General features: G+C 44.3%; 1 protein-coding gene across 8 annotated transcripts in view; it reads right to left on the bottom strand.

Moving 5' to 3' along the window:
* Positions 1 to 5,069: 5,069 nt before the first annotated feature.
* Positions 5,070 to 27,057, bottom strand: part of PAN3 (poly(A) specific ribonuclease subunit PAN3) — a 126,687-nt gene continuing 104,699 nt past the window's right edge. For 3 of the 8 annotated variants that reach the window (XM_047755880.1, XM_047755879.1, XM_047755882.1), the window contains 7 exons: positions 24,245 to 24,410; positions 23,098 to 23,188; positions 18,503 to 18,642; positions 15,922 to 16,051; positions 15,101 to 15,165; positions 8,739 to 8,877; positions 5,070 to 5,869 (listed from right to left, as the gene is read on the bottom strand). In XM_047755880.1, coding sequence (XP_047611836.1) covers positions 5,729 to 5,869; positions 8,739 to 8,877; positions 15,101 to 15,165; positions 15,922 to 16,051; positions 18,503 to 18,642; positions 23,098 to 23,188; positions 24,245 to 24,410 — 872 coding nt within the window. In that variant the 3' untranslated portion in view covers positions 5,070 to 5,728. Of the gene's footprint in view, positions 5,870 to 7,935; positions 8,006 to 8,738; positions 8,878 to 8,998; positions 9,143 to 15,100; positions 15,166 to 15,921; positions 16,052 to 18,502; positions 18,643 to 23,097; positions 23,189 to 24,244; positions 24,411 to 27,057 lie in introns of those variants that run through there. The other 5 variants (XR_007131393.1, XM_047755881.1, XR_007131392.1 and 2 more) reach the window with 5 other exon arrangements.

The raw sequence follows: 27,057 nt of genomic DNA, 5'->3' as shown, positions 1-27,057 counted from the left end.
CCCAGGGCTCTGCCCTAGGACCCCTTCTCAGTCTATACTGTCTTCAGTATCTCAACCAATCTCAAGGCTCGAAATGACATCTCTGTGATAATGCCTTGCAAATTACACGTGTAGACCACGTCTCTCCCCTAACCTCCCAAGTCCCAGTGAGTGCTCAACTGTTTGGTCTTGACGCTATCTATGGCAGACCGTATTTTCCCCCCAAATAGCTGCCACAGTATCTCCCATCCCACACGACCTTTGGAAATGTGTCCTTGACACTTGCCCATCAAATTCCTCTCCCCCAGAATCAGAGCTGGCCTTGTGACTCACTTGTCCTCGGTGGAATGTGGCAGAAGGGACACTGCATGATTCCAAGGCCAGGTCAGAAAAGGTCATGCAGCCACCATCCAAGTCTCTAGGTCACTCAGTCTCCAACAGTTCCCACTGGAGACCCAGTCACCAGGCTTGGAGAACCTAAGCCTCACGGAGTGACCACGTGCAGGGGCTTCCACCGACAGTCCCCAGGGGAGCCCAGCCTTCCTGCCCTTCAGTTCAGATGTGAGATCTGACGATGCCAGCTCCCAGCCACTGGCGTTTTCCCCGCTGAGGCCCAATAACGGATAGAGCCATCCCGGCTGTGCCCAGTCCAAATTCCTGACCCACAGAATCCCCGAGGATAAACTGATGGCTGTTCTAGGCCATGAAGTCTTAAGAGTCGCTTGCTACAAAACAATAAATAACCAGAACACATGTGCACTAAACATCTCTAACAGGCCCCAGACCAGATTCCCAGTTGTCTGCCCTCACTTCCCTGTCCTCCCAGAGCCACCCCCCTCCCCGCCCCCAAAACCATCTTTCAATTCGGTGGCACCCTCCATCCTTCCAGCAGTGGGCCAAAATCCTAAGTCATTTGGATTCCTCTCTTCTTTTTTGTTGTCGTTGTTGTCTTTTTGCCATTTCTTGGGCCGCTCCCGCGGCATATGGAGGTTCCCAGGCTAGGGGTCGAATCGGAGCTGTAGCCACTGGCCTACGCCAGAGCCACAGCAACACGGGATCCGAGCCGCGTCTGCAACCTACACCACAGCTCACGGCAACGCCGGATCCTTAACCCACTGAGCAAGGGCAGGGACCGAACCCGCAACCTCATGGTTCCTAGTCGGATTCTTTAACCACTGCGCCACGACGGGAACACCCTCTCTTCTTTCTTACTCCATATCCACGAAGTCGGGACAGCCGGTCAGCTCTGCTCTACAATCTCTTCAGACTCCAGCCGCTCCCCACCACCTCCGCGGCCGTCACCTCTGTTGTCCTTCCCTGAAATATTGCGAGCTTCCTAATGAGCAGCCCAAGTGATCCTTTTCAAATGCTGCATCATGTTGTCCTGCCTGCTCAAAACCCCCCTTGTAGCTTCTCCCACGAGAGGGAAAGCCCAGGATTCTGCAAGACACCGCCCTCCTTCCCCGTGACCCTCCTGACCCTCTTCCTGCCCACTCTACTCTGGCCATACCGGCCTCCTCGCTGTGCCTCAAACCCTGGCGGCTCGTCCCTCACCTGGAATTCTTGCCCTGCAGATATCTGCCCGCCTGGCTCCTTTACCTCAAATCTTCGCTGAAATGCCACCTTCCCAGTGAGACCTACCACCCAGATCATCCCACGGGACCTTCTAGCACCACCACCCACACCACCACCACACGCCCCGCACATGGAGGCGGGAGATGAAACACGGGGTGGCCAATTACGTTCATATTTCAGATAAACAATGACCTTATGCCCCAGGCAATACCTGGCGCACTTACACTAAAAAAAAAAAAGTTTATCTGAAATTTAAATGCAACTATGTGCTATTTTAACTTGCTAAATCCGGCAGCAAGATCTACCGCTATCTTTACTCTGCTTTCTTGCCATCACCACTTACTGCCTCTTAACTCCTTTTCCGGCTAGGATAAAAGTTCTCTGAGAGCAGAAATACTCGCCTGCTGTGGTCAGAGTTCTAGTGGTTCTGACATAAGCAAATACAGGCAGACCCCACAGATAATGCGTTTTCTACAAATTGACCGTTTGTGACAACCCTGCATCAAGCACGTCTAGAGGCACCACTTTCTAATAGCAGCTGCTCGCTCCATGTCTGTGTGTCACAGTCTGGCAATTTTCTCAGTATTTCAACCTTTGTCATCATCACTGTGTTTGTCACGGTGCGCGGGGATCTTTGATGTCGCTCCTGCAAAAGGATTTCCACTCGCCCAAGGCTCAGGTGACGGTGAGCAATATTTTCATTTTTATTGTTATTTTAGGGTTGTACCCGTGGCATATGAAGTTCCCAGGCTAAGGGTCGAATCAGAGCTACAGCCACCAGCCCACATCGCAGTCACAGTGACACCAGATCCAAGCCACATCTAACGACCCACACTGCTCATGGCAGCGCCGGGTCCTTAACCCACTGAGCGAGGCCAGGGATCGAACCCACATCCTCCTGGACACTAACTGGGTTCTTAACCTACTGAGCCTCAATGGGAACTCCTGTCCCTTCCTTCTGAATGATGTTTCTGGAGGACGCAGGGTAAATCCACTGAGTCCGACTCAAAGACCAGCTGGACGTCATTCCCCACCCTTTCCCCTAAACAGGTCCTCTTTCCTAGATGACACTTGATGCCATGTGTTAATTCAGAAACGTGTGGGTAGTAGAGCAATACATCTTGTAAATAACAAGTTCTCATATCTGCATTTTTAGTGCCTAGAACAGATCCAAGTTAAATACTTAACAGATACTTGATGACTTGAATAAATCCAAAGACCACTTCATCCAAAGATGGAAAATTCCTCCAAAATACATATTAAATGTTCAGCCTTTTAAATCCTGATCATAAGACAGACATCATCTTGTTAAATGAACTGGTACGCCACCCCCCCCCCAAAAAAAGACAATCTTCTCTCTGTAATTCTTTATTAAAAATACTGCTGTACACATAGAGACTGAAAACTGGATTCAAGATGAATAACCCATCCTGGGATCATGACATTAGAACTTAACATACTGGTGCTTTTCAGGGAAGTTGCTGACATCCAAACCACAGAGCCAAGGTCAAAAGCAAAATACAAAGGTACCCTCAAAGATATTTACAATGAAGTAAACAAGCTAACAGAATTTAAAGCAGGTACAAAAGACTGAAATGACCAACGTACATGATTTCAAGGGTTGTCCTTTCTGTGCTTTTATCTGTCATAACAGGAAGGTGTGGGAAGCTTATATCCTTAATTTGAGAACGCTCAGATATTAAAACCTTCCTATGAATTAAAAAGACTGGCAGACAACCTCTTAAATGGAATTACACTATGGAAAAGAGGGCTCCCCCAAAAAACACCTAAGCAGAACTAAGAGTTCTAGTGAAAACCATTCCCAATAAAAACTAAATGAAAAATAAATACAAAACAAAGCTTAAAAAAATATGTATTACCTGACACCAACTGTTTTCTGGCTGACAATATTTACTCATGAAAACATATCAGCTGTCTACCTTTTATATTCAAACCAAGTCCTGAGGTTACTAGGGGCTGAAGCAAACTAGCACTTTTGATGCGAACGTTCTTGGGTTTGTGATCTGCACCTGCCTTGCAGAGGGAAGTTTGCTGGTCTAGACAGAATGAGAAAATCAAGCCCTATTTTACCCCTGCCCTTCCTTAGCTTTCACAAAACATTGGTCCAAAAATTAAATTTTCAAAAAGTTCCCAGACCCCAAAACTAAAATAGATGATCCCCTTTCATTTTCAAAGAAAACAATATTGGAAAAAATCTCCAGCCCGCTTATAAATTAAGCATTTCATATTTCTTCTAGAATACAAGTAGTTCTTTTTTGTACAAAAGAATTACAATATGATTTGTCAAAAAACATATAAAAAGACAGCTGCTCTTCCTCAAATACATGAGCTAATAATGATAAAAGACTCCGCATGTCCATGTCTCCAAGTTCGTATTCCTTTGACGTAAAAAAAACATCATGGTGGCAAACGTGAACTGTCCCTCGAAGGCTGAACGCCACGTTCTCGTAAAATCCATCCCGCTCCAACGCAGCAACTGCTTTTCTTGTCAGCGCCACGGCGGATGCCACCCGACGTGGACCCGGAGACACTTGGCAGAGCACGTAAGGCGCGCCTGGCTCGTCTTCAACGCTCTCGGAGGCGGGAGAGGTGCTTTTTCTTGACGCGCGTCTCAAGGCAGAGAAAATCATTTTAAAGCTTATAAAAAGTGGACAGAGAACTATTAAAAACCTCTCCGAAAACGACGGACCTGGAAAGTTATTAAAACCGAAGACTGCGACGTCCGCTGCAAGTGCTGCCGGGGCTCCCCCGACCCTCCGCGGCTCCCACGCGCTCCGCTCCCCGGAGGCGCAGGGCGAGCGCCCGGTGCTCGAACGACATTCAGTGCTGGGAAAGGACAGTCTCCACGACTGGTTTTTGTGAAAGAAAATTCCTATGTATTTGGCAGTCTTCAGTATCAAAGTGTAGGTATTTCATTAACTAGAAATTCCATGAATACCCAAGTTTGGCGACAACCACGGGTCCAAAGAGTAAGAAAGCGAAGAGGAGGAAAACCCCAAACGTCTGAGACTGGCTCCCTCAGGAGGACCCCACCGAGTGAAGCTATTGTCAAAAGTACTGTTACTTTGGGCTAAGCAGAGGCTGCAAAGGCACAGCAGATTGTTATCCCTCAGATTCAGGCCGACGACCCCAGGCAGCTCGCGACGCCGGGCGGCGGCGGCCGCGCTCACCTTCCGCACCTCCCGTCTGTCTGCATCCAGTGTAAAGTACCGTCATAAAGCTGTGGTTCAGAGAACAGAACTTTATACAAAAAAGGCGGGCTGGCAATAGCCTAAAGCAATCGATGCCTCAACTTCAGGCCTTTAACACAATTTCTGAATTTTCTTCCACTAAAAAAAATGGCATAAATGTAAATACATCTGATTAGCAGGGAAACACCTCTTTTTTAAAAAGGCTCTGGCTGAATTTGGAGGAAAGAGCTCCACGGGCTCCTTCCGTTACTGTTTATCAGACCCTCATTCAGGGAAGATTTAAATCGACGGGGCGGGGGGAGGGGGATTCATATCCAACAACTCACTGGTCGTTCTCTTTGTGTGTTCTGAAAAACAAAACGGAAACACCAAACACAAATCTGCATTTGAAGTAACAGCGGGTGGCATACAGAGCTGGCATACAGTACTCTGAGGAGAATCAAGCACTAGACTGTACTCCCAGGAAATCATCGACCTGGTCCCTCACGGTGGTCAGGGCAACCCATCCCCCGAAGAGCACATTCCGCCCCCCTGAGTGACAAAAATGCTGCCCAGCATTGGTTCTCCAAAATGTCTTTGCAAATGTTTCCCTTAATAAGTATACAATGTGGCAAAAGTTCAAAGATCCGAAAAAAGTCTTTAAAAAAATTAAAATTAGTGCATATACAAGTGGAAAAAATGAAAACTGGAACATCATTCCCCTCATGGGGCTCCTTAATCTAAAAGCAGGTCTTCACGGACGTGGCCCCACCAGCAGCCACAGCGCCAGGGCAAGCGAAACATTCTTCCTTTCAAGTAACAGCGCACCTGACCCAAGTGCAAGCAGCTCTGCTCATCTTCTGCCTGTTTCCCAGACGTGACATGAGACGATGAGAACAGTTCAGCTGTAGTGCAATTTGCTCTAGGCTAAGCTCCTCAGCCATATCCCGCCTGTGTGTGTGTGTTTGTTTTTTCGGCAAATACTACAACTGACCATTTGCAGCTGCAATCAGTTCTTGAAAAGTATTTTCAAAGCATCGCTTTAAGTCACTGTAAGTCACAACAAGTACACTCTTCTCATCTCTGGAAATGAGGCTTATTTTTTCTGGCACACCAGCATCTAACTGAAACAGAATGAGACACAAAACAAAGTTCATACCGGGCAGAGGGAGATCATCTACGTCATCTAGTTAGTGGTCCCGGCGAGACTTCTACAGTTTCTGTCCCGGCCCCTTCTAGACACACAGACATGTCTTACGTCACTCAACAGTACGCACACACCTTCCGGCTCGGTGCTTTAAAACAACCCAAAAACCCCCTTCCTCTATGTTGCCATCCACCTTTCATGCGGAACCCCTGTTTGTGTTCTAGGCCATGCAGCTTATTACTCTCTTCTAATTTTCTGGCATTATGAATTACAGTGCAATGAACCTATTCAGCGACTTAATTTTTTTCTTCTACGGAATTATTTCCTTAAGAGAAACACGTAAAAGTATAAATAACGAATTGAAAAGCGTGAGTAATTTAACAGCTTGTTACATAGCAAATTGCTTTCCAAAGGCCATGAGACACCCACAATCTATGAGTCGTGCTGATTTACCAGTAACTCCAAAGGAGTACCTTGCTTTGTTTTTTTTTTCCTCTTTTTGCTTTTTTAGGGCTGCACCCACTGCATACGGAGGTTCAAATTGGAGCTGTAGCCACTGGCCACAGCCACATGGGATCCCTAACCCAATGAGCGAGGCCAGGGATCGAACCGATATCCTCGTGGATCCTAGTCGGCTTCGTTAACCACTGGGCCAAGAAGGGAACTCCCAGTACCCTGCTCTTTTCATTTACATTTTAAATGGCTGTTACCAAATGTGTCCGTACATGTACTTCTGTTGCGTCCGTTTGTGTGAATGCCAGGTCCTGATCAAATTCTCCTCTGTCAGGATGTGAGGTCTTTATAAAGCATAAGCATGACTCTTTGCGTCCACCAAACAACATCTATCGTGAGAGTTTCCACCTTTGTTTTCTTTTTTCTCCTGGCCGCGTCCACGGCAACATGCAAGTTCTCGGGCGAGGGCTTGAATCCAAGCCGCAGGTGGGACCCTCGTCACGGCTGTGGCAATGCTGGATTTTTCCACCCACTGCACTGAGCCAGGAGTCCCACAAGCACCTCTGCAGCAACCTGAGCCACTGCAATCATAATCTTAACCCACTGGGCCACAGTGGGAACTCCTTCTGTTAGTTTTCAATGTACATTTCCTTCCTTTTTCATTAATTCATTAAAACATGTTTAAAACTAATTCTGAAGGCACAACCCTTCAAATCATTTTACCATCTAATTTCTGTCATCATTGCACCAAAACCATCTATGTAAAAGTTTACTTTTTATCTCATCAGTATGGCCAGCCATCCTTTTTAATTTATTCATACACTCTCCAAACTAAGGAATTTGTCAATTTTTCAGATTTGGGATAAATTTTATTTACTCCTATTTATTTTATGAAATGAAATAGAATTTTCCTCAAATTTTCAGTTATCCTAATAGGAGTTCCCATCATAGCGCAGCGGAAACGAATCTGACTAGGAACCATGAGGTTGCGGGTTGGATCCCTGGCCTCGCTCAGTGGGTTAAGGATCCGGCGTTGCCGTGAGCTGTGGTGTAGGTCACAGATGCGGCTCAGATCTGGCATTGCTGTGGCTCTGCGTAGGTGGGCAGCTACAACTCCAATTAGACCCCTAGCCTGGGAACCTCCATATGCTGCAGGTGCGGGCCTAAAAAGACAAAACAACTGAAAAAAAATAATCAATTTATCCTAATAATCTTCTTTAAATAATCACCAATTTATTAGTGATTCATTAAATAATCTTCACCTAAGCTATCTATCCACGGCTTATTCCGCAGGATCTACTTGTCAGTGTTACACTCGTTCTGCATATTTTTAATACTGGTGCTCTGACACTATGGATACTGTTTCGAAAATCCAGTATGCTATTCTTCACCCACTGCTCTCAAGACAAATGTTTTCCCCTTAACGGAAAAAGGCAAATGAAAATATAAACCACGGCAGATGAGCTCTCTGGCACAGAGAGTCTCGTTCTGTCTTAATGCAGGTGACTGACAATACTCTCCCCCAAGAGTTTTAAGGAAATTCAAACACGGCAAAGTTTTATTTGAAAATAAACCACCACAGCGTCCTACCTGAAGGGCTGGCACATTAGGCCAACACTTCTAAACCATGAGCCATCCCAGGGACTCTCTCCTCTAGCACCTGGAATTGAGGGACAGTTTAGACCGGCAAATGTTTTCTCTAAAGGGCCAGACAGCAAAGGGGAGGATGGACTTCAGGAGAGCCACGCTGCCTCTGTAACTCCACGTAGTTCAGAAGGAAAAGGCACTCCTCCCTTCCCCCTGCACTGCAGCTCTCTAGCCCTCTGGAACACACGAAGCTCACCTCTCAAATACATGTCCGATACAGCTCTACCTTCTGAGTTCACCTGATCACCTGGTGCCCCACTGATCACAGCTGGGCTGCTGAACTGAGCAGCACTGTGTGTCTGCTGGGGTGACACCGGACAAGGACACCCACAGCTACCAGTACGCGAGCCGATGACGTGCGGGACATTCAACGTGACTCACAATGACTTGGAAGAAAGGAGTTCAACGTTTAAAAAATACTTAAACACACAATTATTTTTGACTTTCTCGCTCATGGCTGTATTTGCTAGATATAACAAACTACATTTGGTAAATATGATACAGCGGGGAGGCAGTCAGTCTGCAACATTTCATCACAACAAAAAGACCCACAAAGAAAAATTCTGAAATTATTCAAGTAGGTGTTAAAAAATCCTTCCATCCAAGAAATTGTTGTTAAGAAGGCACACCTAACAACCATTAATAAAATGTCTTAGGCACGACAGCAGTCACTTAGCATCTGTAGACGATACAGCTCTATAAATTGTAGACAGCATTTTGATCTTAAGAACCCAGGTACAAATTACCTTGTTAAGACAAGAAATGATATGACTGAGGTCAATCCAAGGAGCACCCGCTTCTGTCACCTGATGGAAAAGATGATCCCTAAAGAGTTTCAACAGATAACGGTCTCCAGTCTCTGACCAGGTGGGATCCTTCTGAAACCTGGGGGAAGGTAATGTGTACCTCAGTAACGCAGGCTGGACACCGCACGGCTACGCGTTTCCACGTCCGACGCAAAACTCGCTCAGCAGGCACCCCTTCCACACTCCTACTTTATACTCACGTCCCCACGGGGCCCTGCAGTGCGGGACACGGGGAAGAAAGCAAGTGTCCTTAGGCCTCCCGGGGACGGGGATCGGAGCGACTCCTCTCACCCTGCTCCTCAGGGCTCGGGGCGGGAGAGAGGGTCGGATTTGCGCTCGCTTCTCTGGGGGCACAAAGGAGAGAGATGTTTAGGGATCAAAAAGGGGGCGACTTGGGTTTCCCACCGTCACGGGATGGTGGGAGAGGGCGCGGCGAGGCGCTGCCAAACTGACCAGGGGGCCGCTGTCCCTTTCGGGGCCCTGCACAAGGTTCGGGCTCTCGGGGAATGACCGCGGAAGGCCGAGGGGCGCGGGTGCGGCCCGCTCCCAAGAGAAGGTGGTGGCGTCCCCAAGAGAAGCCTGACTTCCTTCATCTGGGAAGCCGAGGGGGAAGGGGTGGACGCTCTGCCCCGAGGAAGAGGGCCCCCGAGCCAGGGGCCCCGGGACCGCCGGGGACAGAGCCCGGAGCGCTGGAGGAACTGCCGCGAGGCGAGGTCCGGGGGCCAGGGGACCCGCCGAGGGAGGGGCGGCCAGCGAGGCATCAGAGAAAGGGGGGCCGAGACAGCACGAGAGGCGAAGCAGGCGGCAAAGGGGGCAGGCCGACCAGGCAGGCTGCGCCCTAAGAGCAGAGGTGGGGGCCCCACCACCGTGGGAAGGTCACTCCAGGCCCCTCCACTGAAGACGCTGATTCAACACGTGGCGCATCTCTGCTCCTTCTCAAAACCCCACCACGCGGACAAGAAATGTCTAAGAAAGGGTATAAACACACAACACACGGACAAAGGGACCCAAACCACAGGGGACAGACACTGCAGAGATCTGGAAGGTGGTGGCAGGCAGGGAGGGCAGACTTCACAGAGCTGAAAACCTGAATTCTAATCGCGAGAGGGTGGGTCAAGGAGAAGCTACAGGGTGCGAGCCACCAGTGAGGCTCAGGCACTGAGGCCATTAGAGTCCACGAAAGGGCAGGCGTGCAAACAGAGCTGAGAGGGTCTATCAAGGGCGAACAGACAGCCCTGCTCTCATCCCCCCCCCCACTTCTGCCTGGCAGAAGCCTGCCAGCAATCTTTGTAGACGAGGTGGACAGAGAAGAGAAACTCTAGGTAAAGCGACACACAGGAGCTAAGAGACATGAGACCCTTTGACCACCACTGCCCCACTGCCTGGTTCCCCAAAGCTCGGCTGTGGGGTCACACCACAGACACAAGGTGGAAGACTCTTTCCCGGAGAAGCTGACCTACCCGAGGTAATACTGACCTTTGGGAGTCGACCAACGACCCACAAAAATCACACCTAACAGTGTCAGGTTTTATTACAATTCTGTATTCTCTGCCCTCACGAGGAGCTGCCCACTAACTTTTTAGGGCTTCTTTTTTTTTGGTCTTTTTAGGGCCACACCTGAGGCACACGGAGGTTCCCAGGCCAGGGGTTGAATGGGAGCCGCAGGTGTGGGCCTACACCACAGCCATAGCAACGCCAGATTTGCAGTGACCTACACCACAACTCATGGCAACACCAGATCCCTAACCCACTGAGCGAGGCCAGGGATCGAACCCGCATCCACATGGATACTAGTCAGGTTCATTTCTGCTGAGCCACAACAGGAACTCCAGGACTTCATTTTTAACGTGAATGGACAGCCAAGGATCTGAACTCCTTTGAAGAGCAAAACAAAACAAAGCAAATTCTTATTTCCTATAAAATAGTTCAGGGAACAGAATAAAACCTAAATAAATTAAAAAAAAACATACCCACTAACTAAAAATCTGTAACTGACAACCTCAGAGAAACAGGAATTAGATGCTGTAAGACAGAAACATTTAGAAAGAAGAAAAGTTCTTAAAATTTTAAAATATGGTAACAATAGCAGAAATCTAACAATTCAGAGGACTAGGAAAAAAATTCTTTTAGACAAAAAAAGGTTGAGATTAATGCCTAGAAACTAGAGGGAAAACATACAGTAGAGAAAAGAGAAGAGAATGCAAAGGTCTAATACCTAAGCAATGGGAATTCCAGAAAGAGAGGAGTTTTCAAAGAAACACTAAGACAACTTTCCATAACCGAAGAACGAAGTTCCCAAGATTAGAAGACACACCTGCTGATTCATCAGAATGAAATTAAACACCCACACCAAGGCACAGTGTGGTGAATTTCTGCACATCAGTGATTCAAAAAAAAAAAAAAAAAAAAAAGGCCCTAAAAGCACAGAGGGTGGAGAAAGATTTGGAAAGAAAATGGCTTTGAGTCTGTAAGAGCTTTTTTTTTTTTTTTTTTTTTTTAAGAATTTGAAGCTATTCCTTAACCATGTGGTAGAGGTACCAACACAACCACCCAAGAGAAATCAAAAGTACAGAAAATGGAGAGAGGAAATTAAACAATCATTCCTGTGGGACATTACTGTAGCTGGGGAACCCCAAAGAATCTACCAAACAACTGTGCAAACAGTAACTACGGTATGCAAGTTCTAGAAATCAGTGATTTTCACATACACCAAAAGCAAGCAGTGCAAGAAGACAGAATGGGGAGGGGTCTCATTTATAACAGCAACAGGAAAAATACTAAGACTAAACTAAGTGTGCCTAACTGTATGAACAACAACTTAAACGCTCAAGAATACTAAAACAGACACGAGCACATTTGGTGACAGGCACTGTCTGGGTTAATACAATTCCACACCTAAAAACACAAGTGCTCCTTCGGTTTAGTAATAAACTTAATAAAAATACCATGAGGTTTATTGAATTGTTTTAAGTTAACAAGTTGGTTCTAGAATTTATACAGAAAATTCACGTTTTAGGAAAGCAACAGAAAACAACGAAACGGAGATAGGAGCTAATACTACCAGATTGGAGAGGGCCAATCACTAGGACAGTGTGAGTGAGATGAGGCCTTAGCACGCCAGTGGGGAGAGTTAGATTATGCAATGAATGGCTCTGGACCACTGAGCAGTAAGCCAGGAAGGGCAAGGAGGGGGATTCATACCTTACATCCTCCATAAAATCCAAATACATAAAAAACGGTAGCATGAAAAACCCTGAAACCGTAAGTATTCTAGAATAAGATTATTTCTCCAGAACCTTGGAGGAGAAGAGCCTTTCTAACTTTCTTACTATGATTTTTTTAAAATTCAAAAGTGCAAAAGAAGTTTGGTCAATGAGACTGCATATAAAAATGTCTGCACAGGGAAAAGTTAAACAGAGTCAAAAGAAAAATGACAAACTACAAAGAAAATCATCACCAAGGGTGTATCTTTCTAGCTCCGATACATCAAAAAGATGGACCCTCCGACTGAAAATAAAAATGGGCAAAGGATCTGGTCAGACATAAAGGAAACAGAAACGAAACAAAACATAAAAAAAAAAAAAAAAGAGGTGACATGCTCATGAAGAGTAAATACAAAATAAAACTGTACTGAGATTCCATTTTTCAGCTATCAGGCTGACAAAAATCCACAAGGGTAACAAAAGGATTGCTGGGGAAGGACTCCCGTGCACTGCAGAGAGGTAAACCCTCACAGCTATCCAACTACAGGCACCAGTGACAGCGGGTACTGACCCAGCAATCAACATCTGGCCTATATTTATGCTCACGCAAAGCTGCGTACGTCAGTCAGCCCCCCTCAAGAACTGCTTATGCCAGCAAAAGCCTGAAAACAACTCAGATGCCCATCAGAAAGGACCTGGAGAAGTACCTTACCGTGTGTCTGCAAGACAGGCTACTAGGACTAATTCATGGCCAATTTACACGGCTGTAAATCAGGAGGAAGCAGAGCTAGGGGGCAAGAGCACGGATCCTGACTCTGACTCCTATGTGACCTTGACAAGGTTTTTAGCCTGTGTCTCAATTTCTCTGTTGAAAGGCAACACTAACAGTGTCCACACCACAGAGCTGTTATGAGGACTAAGTTGGCTCATAGTTGCTACCTATTGAGAATGGAGTGGGGCATACCCTAAACACACCTCAACAGAAAGATTTCCAAAATACACTGTCACAAATTAAAAGTAGTCTATACATTACTATCCATGGCTTTACCATCTGTACATATTAAAAGGTGGGGGGGGGGACAAGAACATACGGTGGGAAATAGGACAAGAGAATAATAAATGAAAGGCTGGTGGGAGGAGCTAGGGAGACTGCAGATAAGAGGCATCAAAGGTTTTCTACTTTCACTGCAAACCCTTTTTTACTTTGTAGCAAACTGGTTTGTATGATTATCACTTCTATGTGGGGTCTTAAAAAAAGGATACAAATGAACTTATTTGCAGAATAGAAACAGGCTCTGACAACAAACTTCTGGTCACCAAAGGGGACAGGTGGGGTGGGGAGGGACAGACTGGGGCTTTGGGGCTGGGACTGGCACACGCACACTGAGGCACAGGGAATGCCTGGCCCACGGGGACCTGCCGTACAGCACAGGGGACTCTACCCAACATTTTGTGATCATCTACGTGGGAAAAGAGTTTGAAAAAGAATGGATGTGTGCCCATGTATAACGGAATCACTTTGCTGTACAGCAGAAATGATCCCAACCTCGTAAATCAACTTCGCTAGAACACTGAAAAATCTACGCAAAATATTTAACTAATAAAAAGAATCTTCTGAGGACTGTCTGAAATTATATGCCCAATCATACTATCGATAAGTATGAAAGTAGAATAACAAAGACTCAAAGACTCAAAAACTCACCTTTCTCAGGAAGCTACGGGAAAGATGTGTGCCATTAAATCCAAAGACTAAACCAAGAACAAGCCAGGAAGAGGGCATGCAGCACAGAGGGAGAGACCAGCGGGCTCCCCGGGCCAGAGCAGGGGAGCTCCAGTCCCACAGAGCCAGTGAGGACGGGCTGAGGGTGCAAAAAAGCCGCCAGACAAGAACAGAAGGACCGAGGCTCCGGGGCCATGGCTCTAAGGGGGAGGAAGAGAAGGAACTGACAGCTTTCCTCTTTGTGACCACACAGAAAGGGGCTTTATAACCCTGGCTGAGAGTCTGCAATGACCTGGGGGTAAATATTTTCTCACTTGACTAATTTAAGACCATTATTTAACACCAGGAAAACAAAAAAACAAAAAGCAAAAGAAAGGACACGGAATCATGGTTTACTGTGTGGTACAGCTACAAACACTATGTATCTTGTTTTAATGATGTCAACACTGCATCAAGATTTATCTCAAACTTCCCAGGCCAGGCACACACAATGTGTGGGGTGGTCCAGAGGAGGGGCTGTGAGAGACAGAGGCTCGTCTTTCACGGGACAAAGTCCTTAGTTAAATACGGAAGTAAAATCAAGGGACAGCACGCTCAGTGTCTATTTCTAGACAAAGAAATGCCAGAAGACGAGGCTAAACGTCTTCTTTAAGTGGCTTGACACAGTCCTGCGCTCCTCATTTAGAACGATCACTGGGGAAAGTGCTGAGTTTTGAACTCTGTGGTCAAGCAAGTCCCTCGAGCCCTATTTATTACCCTATTTATTAGCCTCCTCGTGCCGCCATCGATAGGGCTAACAGTCGCGCACTGTGACTCCGACAACGATCACAACAGCCACGCTACTGTTGCACCCACCTCTGACATGAGTCTTGCCTCTAGCGTGAATGTATGATTAACGTTAACTTACAAACAAGGCAGAACTAAACAACAAATAGTAAGGTGGCGATGGCCTCCCAAGGCCACTGATGTGACAGTTCTAAAAATGCACTTTAATAAAAAATAAAAGGCATGCAACAATCAGAAAATGTCTAACGCATCTATTCTGACCAAGGTAAACGGGACTATCAGGCCTCACGTGTGAGGCAGAGGAGAGGCAGTAATGACGGTCAAAAACACGTCCCCTGGCAGGCAAACCGCAACAGGGCTTCCGGCACAGTGTGTTTTCTGTACAGGTACGTGTGTAAAATCCCTCAGGAAACCACACCGAGCTTGTGGTTAAAAACAGCATCCTCATGGCTCACACCAGGCTTCAGGTCATTTCACACAAGAATGTCTCTCTTTTTCCAAATAAAACCAGTAAGAATAAAGTATACTCATTCTTTGTATGCAAAACAGTGCCCTCGATTGAAAATATCTTGTAAAATACTGTAAATCCTTACTCCGGCCTCTCATTGATGGTTCCCAATTTTGCTAGAAGCCTAAACAGTCTTCCATTCTGAACCTCCTATAAAACATTTTAAAAAGAGAGAGAGTATTAATGTTCCAGCTAACTGAATATAAAAAGCACACGTTTACAAAACTGGTATCCTTTACCAATAGTACTTTTATTTATTTTTTAATTTTTTAAATTTTTTTTTTTTTTTTTTGGTCTTTTTGCTATTTCTTTGGGCCGCTCCCGTGGCACATGGAGGTTCCCGGGCTAGGGGTCCAATCGGAGCTGCAGCCCCCGGCCTACGCCAGAGCCACAGCCACGCAGGATCCGAGCCACGTCTGCAACCTACACCACAGCTCATGCAACGCCGGATCCTTAACCCACTGAGCAAGGGCAGGGACCGAACCCACAACCTCATGGTTCCTAGTCGGATTCGTTAACCACTGCGCCACGACGGGAACTCCACCAATAGTACTTTTAAACAATAAATCCAAACATCCCCACCTCCTGGTGATACTTTTGAATACAACATGTCCACTTCATTCAATAATAATACTCAAGAAGATTATGCAGCTATCCATTTTTAAGAATTATTGTTCACTTTTTTTTTTTTTTAATCAGGATTGTGACTCATGACTATAGCAAAGCCATGAACAAAAAGAACAGCACAAACGCCCAGCAGACATACGATAAGAACACTGGACATCAGGTTATCTGCAAACACCCTTCGCCCCCTGTGCGCTGCGTTCCGCAGGTATGACTGTGTTTTGTGTCTGGTGATGCACAGAGATGCAGGTGTGTACACACTCCTTGAACTACACACTTTACCTTCGCAAGGTCTTCCTCTATGACATCGTTTCTCATCTGAGCAGCATCCAATTGAGTATAAAATCGAGCACCAATCATGGGCATGATGTCATTTACACTTCGCATCCTGTTTTGGTCAGTCAACAAGTATCTAACCAAAATAAAGAAGGGTCACTTGAATGCCAAGCATGCAGTTTACAAAACAACACAACCCACAAGCACACAGGCACTGCTGCTGCCAAATGTTAGTGTGCACGGTTTTGAGAAAATTTTTTCATGCAAGTCAAGTTCATTTTTAGAAGCTTAATAATTACATTTCTTTTCTCTGGAAAACGTTAAGAGCCTATGGGGAAGACTGTAAAAATGTGCCTTTCTCTAACTGTTTTATACGACTATGAAAATGAGAAAGGAAAGCTGGGTAGAGTTACACTTACCACATTTCCATTCTCAAACCCTCTGCGCAATAGTGGGAGACGAAAAGAGCGTAACAAAGGTTTTTGGAGGGTGACGTGGTGGCTGTAGGTGGGGAAATTTTTCCACTGCTCTTCAAAAGTAGTTTCTGAAACTAAAACTAGCCCTTTCATTTTGATAAGTCAAACAGTCTTAGCTTTTCAGGAAACGTGTCTCCTGCTCTGCGATTTCATTTACCAGCTGTGAGGGACTATTTATTTCTGAGCAGTCTTCATGTACTAACACACATCAGAAAAGATGGATTCAATCTCGTCTATCATTGTAACTCAGGCAGAAGACTGTTACACATTTCAAAGGGTTACCTGTCAGAGCACAATGATTATCAGCCACCTATTGCCGTCTCCTCTCGCTCAAGCAGCCTCCTGCTCAAGATTTCACTCTCTGCTTAGAATTCTATCTTATTTTCTTCACAGGACTTACCACTATCTGCAAACATTACTAGTTTATATGTTTATTAACTCCTCCCCATTAGGGTGGAAGCTCCAGAAGATGGGGAATTTTGCTCATCTTCTTCAAAGTACCTTCAGCATCTGGCATAGGGTAGGCATCCTTTTGCTGAATAAATGAATGATTATTAACTCATGTGGATAATCCATGTCTTAGCTGTTCATCTGTAATTACGGACATATTTATCTCTAACTACTCATACTTGGAGTTATTATAAACTATGTGACTTTGGCAAGTTCCTTTACCTCTCCCAAGCCTCAGTTTTGTCATCTCTAAAATGGAGTTAATAATGCTACCTAATTTATAGGGTTATTGGGAGAATTAGGTGAATTTACATCAATTAGTTCGAAAGTACCTGATACATAGTTTACTGCTCTGTAAATTTTAGTTATTGGTTAGTATGAAAGTATAACTTTGTGTCTATCCATTTTTTTATTTAGGAAATTTTCAAACATTTATGGATGGAGAGAGAATTGTATGACGAATCCTCACGTCCCCATTTCCCAGTTTCAATCATTATTAACGTACGGCCAACCTGTTGCATTTATACCCTTGACTCTCACTTTTTTAAAAAAAGGAAAATTATAACTTGCGATTATTAAAAAACCACCTGGGTGTGGTAAGCTACAGCTAGAAATCACTGTGGTGATAATATACGAAACAAATGTTTTTATTTACAAGAGAAATCATCGTATTTGATTATTAAAAGGAACCAGGTAACCACTGGCTTCCGGTGCTCTGTCACAAGCAGGACCCTTAGGGCAGTGTAACAAAGCAGAGGTGGGCAGCCCCAGCCTCCATCCCTCGATTCCATACCACAGGGCTAGTCCACAAAGAAACTGGATCATCCAGGGTTACACAGAAAGATCAGAAGCAACAGCTGGAAGCTAAAAGAGACTGAAAAGGATCAATAAGCTCTAATTGCTTCTAGAACATAATGTGAAAAAATTTCAAAAGAGACTTCTTTGCATCCATTCTCCTGAATAACTTAAAGTAAGGGTTCTATCGTCCATCCTCTGGACCCCCCAATATCAGATATAACGTGGACAGGGAGAAGTCCCTCTGTGGGGACAGCAGCCAAAAAGCATTTCAAACCCATGCTCAAAGATGCCCTGCAGTTTGAAGACCCTGGAGGCAAAGCAGAGGGACCGTTAGCCATGTGCCTCCCAGCACTGGTGGGCCACAGAGCACGCAGCTGGGCTGCCACCTGAGTCCCCAGCACAGCGCTTGCAGATACTCGACGCCTCTAGAGCAGCTCTGTCTAACAGAGATTTCTGAGATGAGGGAACTGTTTCATGTCCACACTGTCCAAAATATTAGCCAGGAGCTACAGGCAGCATCTGTGCTCTTGAAAGGTGGCTAGTGCAACTGATTTTTACATTTTATTTAACTTCAATTCATTTAAACTTAAAAGGTGACATGTAGCTAGTAGATCCCAGTGCAACTTTAGCAGGTCCACCCTGTGGCTAAATGTTTAAAACATCAATAACCAATTTAAACACCTTGGTTTATGAATATACTCCAATAAATTATATACTTAGCAATAAAAATAAAGAAATTAAAGGTTGTTCAGTTATGTTTTGCCTGATGTTAAACAGTGGAAACTGAAACAGACTGAATCACTGTTACAAGGCCCTCATGAAAAATCTGTCTTATCTCATGTGATCATTATATTAAAACTTACAAAATCAGATTCTTCAGGTCAGAGGAGTAGTTGATTGTCACCAGTTCCATGGCTTTCTGTAAATTTTCTCGCTGAATTCCTGCCAAAGAGTTGCAAGCCAAAGCCAACACAACTTTTCCTAATGATATCAGATCTGCTTGCTGACATGAAAGAATAAATATGACTTGTAATTTTTCTTTTATTGGTACAAATTTAACACACTGCCTGCATGAAAAGCATCTTTATACAGAAGGTGAAGAACTCAGTAAAAGGTTCCCAAATATTGCTGCACATCAGAATCACCTGGGAGCTTATTAAAAAGACCATGTCTGAGCCTTTCCACCCCAGATTCTCAAATTCGGGAGGTCTGGGAACAGGCCTAACAGTTTAAAAGCCGCCAGGTGATCCTGACGGAGGTAGTTCTTGAAAGATACTTCCCGAAACATTACTCAAAGCAAGTCACATGCCAACTGCAGAAGTGCTGCCTTACATCTATTTTTTAATTTTTATATTTAAATAGAGCTGATATTCTTACTACTCTAAGCAGCTTGAGGCTGGTTACGAAATAGTTGCTTTACAGTGATCAGTATAATTCATGGTAGGCACTTATCTTGTTTTCCATGAGCCACAAAATACAGCGGGAGTGTGAAGAATTATTTGGAGGAAAGTTATTTCCTTATTGCAAACACAGCATCGGCATTACCTGGTTTCAGAGTATGTTCCCCAGGACACGGAAAACGCTGCAAACCTCCGCGGCATTCCATCTCCCTTTGTTTCCAGACAGACAGTTTTACACAGTAAAAGATCTGAGCTCTGTAGCCATCTGGTTTCCTATCCTTTTTTGTTTGTTTGTTTAAAAACTTATACTCTGGGGCATTCCTTCTAAAAGGATTTTCCAAAGACAGCTGCCAGAACTGAGGTAAGCGCTCCATCACCTCTTTAATTACCCCAGGAAACAGAATGGTCACCCCGAGGGGCCCGGCTGGGCAGGTAACTACCAACGGCCACATGCCGAAGAGAGTGGAGTCGTGCGGAGTTTAGTGCAAGCCTTTGAAGTCATTTCTGCAGAAAACTTGCAGAAACCTTCCAAACCTGTGATCTCATCTGTATTACTGGATGCATGTTTATTTACAGAACATTATAGGAGTTTTCAAACCTAGCTATACATTAATTCACCTGACAAGTTCAAAAAACAAACACAAAAACCACCCAGTGGCCATCCCTTCACCCCAACTCTGGGATAAGATCTACTTAGTGGGTCTGTCGACTTGTGAAGAGTTTCAGATATGCAGCCAGGCTTGAGAACCACTGGTTTTGTGGAATGTTTATAAATGGTGTCTTTGCAAAATCACGTACTTCAAGACGATCCCTGACGAAGCTTTAGGGATTTATAGTCATCAAGCTATCCTTAACAAACAACATTCGACTCAAAGAGTAAAGAATAAAAAGAAGTCAAACTCCATTACGAAAATGACATTAAAAAGTTCGAATTTACACATTTATCCAAAACCCTTGTGAGTCTGACGCTTTGAACCTGAGATTCTAAAATCAGTGGAAAAACTGATTAGATGAACAAACAACTCTGAATCTCTCCGGACAAGAGATGCCGAGGATTCACGTCAAAGGGACTTTAAAACCTTCACTGTGGTACAGTTAGGGGCCCGGGCTGGCAGGAGAGAAGGAGCAGAATGCTGTCGCCGTGGCTTCTGTCCCCTGGACGGCACTGCCATGGGGGGAGCTCCGGGACTCCTCTCTGGCATTCTCAAGATCGGGTACCACATTCAAAGTTGTAGGAATGAGACCATGAAAAGCTGATCAAGAGAACTTGCTATGTGTAAATGCTCACTGCAAATTTCTACAGGTGTTTCAATCCAGTGTCATCAGCAAAGCACATTTAAGCTTGTTCTTGTTTTATTAAGGATTTCAGCAGCTCGTAGCAACACACAGCCTCGCAACCCTTCAAACAGTCTGGTTTTCCATTTAACTCCACCCGGCATTGATGCTATAACTAAACTTCCGACCTAGAACATTCCATTAGTCTCTACCATGAGATAAGGAAACAAAAGGGCGAGACAGTCAAAAGACCGTATGGCTTTAAAAATAAGGCCATCCAATCATGAGTACATCCACCAGCTTCCTAAAGCTGATTCAAGGCGGGAATACCCACTTTTAGAATTAAGTATACATGCCACATAATCCAATTAAATCAGAACGGATTTTTTTTTTTTTAATAAAAGAGATTAATGAAGTCCTGCTTTATTAAGAGACTTTAACATCATAAAAACTTAGCAGCTCTCCTTTCCTTATTTCCGGGCTAAATAATTTTCCATGTGTCATTTCGCTTCTTACCTCCATCTGGCTTTGCCCCCCATTTGTTGAATTCTGGAGGTTTTCCCCCCAACTCATTTTCAGTTTCTTCCTGATTCTTGACTTCTTGATTTTTCTCTGATTCTATCTATGGCTCTACTTATGTCCATCTTACTGAAAGTCAGTCTCTATTCACGTGTCTGAAACAGACTATGAAAAATAGACTACAAGAAACAGTGCACTCCTTTCTCATGTACCCTCTTCTCCGTAAACTCACAATCCCCCTTTTGGGACTAGCTTTAATTCTCTCCCTTACCTTGCTCTAAGCTGCATGAAAACATCTTCTACACATACATACCCACTCCAAAAAAAAACAAACAAAGAAAAGAAAACAACTCTTACTGCTGAAAAATAAAAGGAAGGGGACAGTCGAGGGAAAGCAGGCCGAGGTTACGAAGGAAGGCCATTCCTGACTTAACATCAGTGGCCCCAAATGCTTCAAGTGCTTTGTTTGAAATTCTGGGGTTGTCTTTTATTATGAAAAATTGTTTCTCAAGGTAACTAATTATACAACCCATACTGAACTCAAATAATGTACATTTGCAAAGAAGAAATGGAAAACAATACTGTAGTGATACTGACAGAAAACCAAAATCAAACTAGTCTTATACTAGTAATTTAAAAAAAAAAAGGAATTCATTTAGAATAGAAAAGAATGAGGAGCTACAGGGAGGCTGTGTGTAAAAACCAAAACTAGTGTTTTGTTTTCAATGCGGACATGGCATTTGCAAATACTTGCAGTAAAGGTCGGTGGCACTGGTTCTACATAATATCTAATTTCTCTTCAAAGTTTAATATTCTTTTCCTGGACATATAAAGATCACTAGTACTTTAATAATCAATTATCATTCATTTCCAGGAGCACAAAGATAATGATGAAAACCTTTTCAGAGCCAATCAGTTAGGCACTAAGTATAAGAATTTAAGAGAGAAGACAGGCAGGAAAGGGGCTAAGAATCAACCCCCCCCCCCCCCCCAGATAAGAGAGAGGGAGCAAACTCCCTTCTGCAGAAGAAAGCTGTTGGGGGCAGTGGGGCTAGGGGCAGTCAGTCTTCCACGTCGTGCCCACTAGATGGCGCCACCAACAAGGCCAGCTTGGGCTCTGCTCTGGGAGCCAGGCAGCAGCAGAGGGGAAGGAGGCTGGAGGGAAAAGGCGGCTGTCCAAGTGCAAGTGATGAATGGCCCGAGGTCTGGGGACTGCACTGTCCTCGGTCCAGTCGCAAAGAAAGAGGTTTATGCATGAATTCCCTGAAATACTAAATACTACTTTCTATTTCTCATTCTGGCCTTTAATTAATTGTTTGAAATTTTGTCTTACAAAGTGAATATAAAATCTTTCAAAGATTTGAACAAAAGAGAATGAAAGGAGAAGGGCAGTGGGAAATCAGGTGTTCTAGTTTCTCCACGCAAATAAGAGATTCTGCCTTATAGCAAACCTCTGTAAGTTAATAAATGCTCAGAAACACCAAAAATTTCTTACACGAAAAAAGTTAACATTGTCTTAAAATGATAACTGCATATTCTCCAAAACATTGTGATACAAACAGAATAATATGAAATATTTAAACATCTACATTACTTTGCAATCGAGGCAAAAGCAACTACACTTAATGCTCCTTGCAGAGGGAGGTTCTTTTTCTTCTACACCTTGCGTTCATCAAGAAATAATTAAATAACTAAGAACATAAAGGGACCTAAGTCCACAATGTCATGATGAAGTCAGACTATAACCAAATTCTAATAATGTACAAGAAGTGAGTGATAGGTTTTGATTAGGCAAAAGAAAAAATTATTTAGAAAATGCAAATACAACAATTTTCCTCTGAAAATAAAATTTCTGGATTGGTAGTAGGATAACTGTTCTAAAAGTAAAAACAATAGGGGTGATTTTAAAACATTCAAAAGTGAAAAAGAGCAAAAGGTCATTTAATATATTTCATTCCACTGACTAATTAATGTTTTAATCTATACTGAGGACAAATTTCCTAGTCATACAAACGCATTTTCACTTAAACAGCTAGAGTCTCTGACACTGTCATTAAATCTGTATGTTCCCTCATAAAGACTCTACGCTAAATACATCATAGTGCTTCAGAAATACATGTCTAAAGTTTGCATAGAAACCACCCCCAGAATAAATTGAAATCTAGACTTAAAATCCTTAAATATTTTAAAATAAACAAAATTTATCTTCAAAAAAAAAAAATCAAGCCTTATGTTACTAAGTATCCATGTTAATTCTTACTCACCTGGTATTGAGCCATTAATGCCAATGGATTATTATTCTGACTGTTATCAAATGTTAAAACATCAAAAACTCCGACACAATTTACTCGCAACCTTTAAAGATCAGAAAATTTAAAGTAATTAAAATGAGATTTAAGAAAAATTACTTACTAGTGGACATCGAACATTCCTATGATACTAGGAGGGCTCTCAGAACCCCTCCAGTCTTACGTCCCGTCCTACCCCCATGTAACGTCTATCAATCTCCACTGTGCAGATGAGGAAATCAAGGCTCCCAGATGTCAAGTGATGAGCCTACAGTTATAAAAGTCGGGAATGGATAAAGCCAGGACTGTAACTCAGTGATCTTTTCACCACACCAAGCTGCTTCTTCATTAGTTATTCATGAAAAGAGAACTAGTTAGCTTCTTAACACCTGCTGAAGATGTACTAGGCACATTCAAAGCATTTTACGTGTATAAACTCATTCGATCCTCTCCGTAATCTTATGAGGCACATACCTTATAAATACAGAGAATGAAGATAATAACGGTACTTGTCACACAGATGTTAAGTAACTTGCTATTAGTTAAGCAACTAACAGAGCCAGGGTAAGAAACCAGGTAACCTGGTACTAGATCTCGAGCTCTTCAAGCTACCCTGCTCAAGACCATTCTCAAAATTTCAGCAACTGACAGAAAGCTCTGGTGAAGTCACGGTCTGTGTAACTTCACTCTTTGCCAGTGGTTCTCTAAGCTGGGACCCAGTTAGCCGAGGAGCATCACCTAGGAACTTGCTAGTCCTCAGATTCTCAGGGCTGGCCCCAGACGTCCTCAGCGAGAACTCTGGGGCACAGCCCAACAACCTGGGCTTCGGAGGCCCTCCAGGTTACTTGGACTCATGCTGACATCTGAGACCCGCGCTGGAACACGGAAAAGCCGTACTGCTACTGCTTCTATGTGCCCCCAACCCTGGCCATACACACCTCCCTAACCCTTACACGACCCTGCCTAATAATCAGGCATTTTGTTAAGAATTCGACATTAAAAAAACTTACAAATGAACTCAAAGTCACAGTGGTTCTTCTGGATGGAGTATATGAAAAGGCAGAATTAAAACAAATCATCATGCTATGTTTACTAAAGAAGCCAAAACTCAAAATGCTAGTACCTCGTTTTGCCGGTTATCAGAATCTTTGTTGGGTCCATAACTCGACACGCCAAACCCGCTGTATGAATGGTTCGTAATGCAGAACTCAGTTGGACAATATATGCCCAAATAAGAGATTCTGGCAATAACCCAGCATGCTGTCTGGGCAAGGGCCCATCATGCTGACCTACAAAAGCAAGTAGATCAAACAAATGGCACCTTCATTTCAGTAATCAACTAAAAGACAAACATGTACAAGAACAGGCATGTCCTTCCACGGCACAGCTTAATTCATGCATGTACAGATCTCACTTCAGTTTATTCGAAAGGACTTAAGAGACAGACGCACACTTTCTTCCTTATGGCACTGTCACACCTTTCTATCGTTAGCAGAAGCAGAGCTCTCACTGCACTTCTCTTGGCTGAGACCATTAGAATTGGTGGACAGTAAACAAAAAAGCACTTAAAGTAAGAATTTATGCTTAATTGTGAACCAAATAAAGTTAAGTTCTGATTAAAAACAGGAACTGTAGAGACTGTTTTACATCAAGTGCGGATAAGCCTGGCCTGCACCACAGCTCAGGAGTGTGGGACCGGCCACCGCGAGGGGCTTGGGGCAAACACGTCATTTTTGCTGAATGTCCTCATTCGGCTCAGCCTCCTCCGCTACAGCCTCGTCCATCAGACAGATGACACCCGATTCACAGAAACGTAAATGCGGAACACTGCATGTCACCTGTGTGTAACGACGAACGCAAACACCATCTGTTCGACCACAAGTTCTATCACCTCCCGTACGTGCTTCTTGACGCTACACTCTGTGTCGCTGCTAATCAATAGAAAAGCAGGAGTTCTCGTCGTGGCGCAGTGGTTAACGAATCCGACTAGGAACCATGAGGTTGCAGGTTCGATCCCTGCCCTTGCTCAGTGGGTTAAGGATCCGGCGTTGCTGTGAGCTGTGGTGTAGGCTGCAGACGCCGCTCGGATCCCGCGTTGCTGTGGCTCTGGCGTAGGCCGGTGGCTACAGCTCCGATTCAGCCCCTGGCCTGGGAACCTCCATATGCCATGGGAGCGGCCCAAGAAATAGCAACAACAACAACAACAAAAAGACAAAAAAAAAAAAAAAGAAAAAGAAAAGCAGCCACAGAATTTAATCCAGATTTGCAATTATTTCAGGGAATAGGGCCTTATAAATTTGAAGGTTCATATGGTTGTAAACAAACCTTTTCCGAATCAGGTGTAAAAGCGGCACAGTGAAATGGTTGGTTGTGGAGCTAATAAACAGCCAATACCTACTTGGGGCTTGTGACAAAATTTCCAGGGAAGTGCAAATATAAAATTCAAACCCTGCTATCCCTCAGTTTAGACAGAACTAAAAACAATACCATCTGGGAACCAGCGTTAGATGACGCCAGTAACACACGTCAAGACAGTGTCAAAGACGACCATCTACAGCTTCCGTGGAGCTATTTCTTAAGCGTGGCAACAAGGAAAAGAACTATTTATTGCAAACATTGCAAACTGTTTCTGATTCTGTCTAGTTACGTTACTTCCATCATGTCATGTTAACCCTCTTACCACAACCTCTGCATAGTATGCCATTATTATTCACATTTTCTCATGAGTATATATTTTTCACAACATGAGTTTTGTTTTGTTTTGCTTTGCTTTTTAGGGCCGCACTCATGGTATATGGAAGTTCCCAGGCTAGGGGGCGAATCAGAGCTACAGAGGCCGGCCTACACCACAGCCATAGCAATGCTAGATCCCCGACCCACTCACTGAGCGAGGCCAGGGATCGAACACACATCCTCATGGATACTAGTCGGATTTGTTTTCGCTAGGCCACAACGGAAACTCCAACAACATGAGATTTTCTTCGTTTGTGCTAAATTAACAAATTAAGTAATATAAGAAAGCATTATGCTTCCATTTATGTCTCTACGAGTTTACACAAACACTGGCTCTTTTTTACTATTCGCGCTGGGAAGACAGAGGACTGTCTTGCATTATAAGCTGCTATAATTAAAGTATATAAAGTACGTTTAGGGACGTTACTACCATTTAAACACTTTTTTTTTTTTTTGGTCTTTCGTCTTTTTAGGGCCGCACCTGTGGCATGTAGAGGTTCCCAGGCTGGGGGTGGAATTGGAGCTGCAGCTGCTGGCCTACACCACAGCCACAGCACCATGGGATCCGAGTCGTGTCTGCGACCTACACCACAGCTCATGGCAACCCCGGATCCTTATCCCACTGAGCGAGGCCAGGGATTGAACGGCATCCTCATGGATACTAGTCAGAATCAATTCCACTGAGCCAGACAGGGACTCCTAAACAGTACTTTTAAGTATTAGAAAAACAACTGAGGGAGTTCCGTGTGGCTCAGCAGTTAACAAATCCGACTAGGAACTATGAGGTTGCGGGTTCGATCCCTGGCCTCACTCAGTGGGTTAAGGATCTGGCGTTGCCGTGAGCTGTGGTGCATGGATCCCGCGTTGCTGTGGCTGCGGTGTAGGCCGGCGGCTACAGCTCTGATTAGACCCCTAGCCTAGAAATCTCCATATATGGTGGGAGTGGCCCTAGAAAAGGCAAAAAGACAAAAGGCAAAACAAACAAACAAACAAAAACCCAAACAACTGATTTCTGTGAAAATGCAAATATATCAAATAATCAGCACTCAAACCAGAGAAATTAAGATTAAAAAATAAGCTGGAAAGGAGGGGTACACACCAGTGGTTCTCACCAGGGATCAGTTTTGCCCCTTAGGGACGCTTGGCAGTGTCTAGAGATATTTTTGGTGTCACAACCAGAGAAGGGGTTGCTCTGCTATCCAG

The sequence above is a fragment of the Phacochoerus africanus genome, chromosome 13, assembly GCF_016906955.1.
Source record: "Phacochoerus africanus isolate WHEZ1 chromosome 13, ROS_Pafr_v1, whole genome shotgun sequence".
NCBI lineage: Eukaryota > Metazoa > Chordata > Mammalia > Artiodactyla > Suidae > Phacochoerus > Phacochoerus africanus.
The sequence above is the reverse complement of the archived record's forward strand: the minus strand, read 5'-3'. Positions and strand labels throughout refer to the sequence as shown.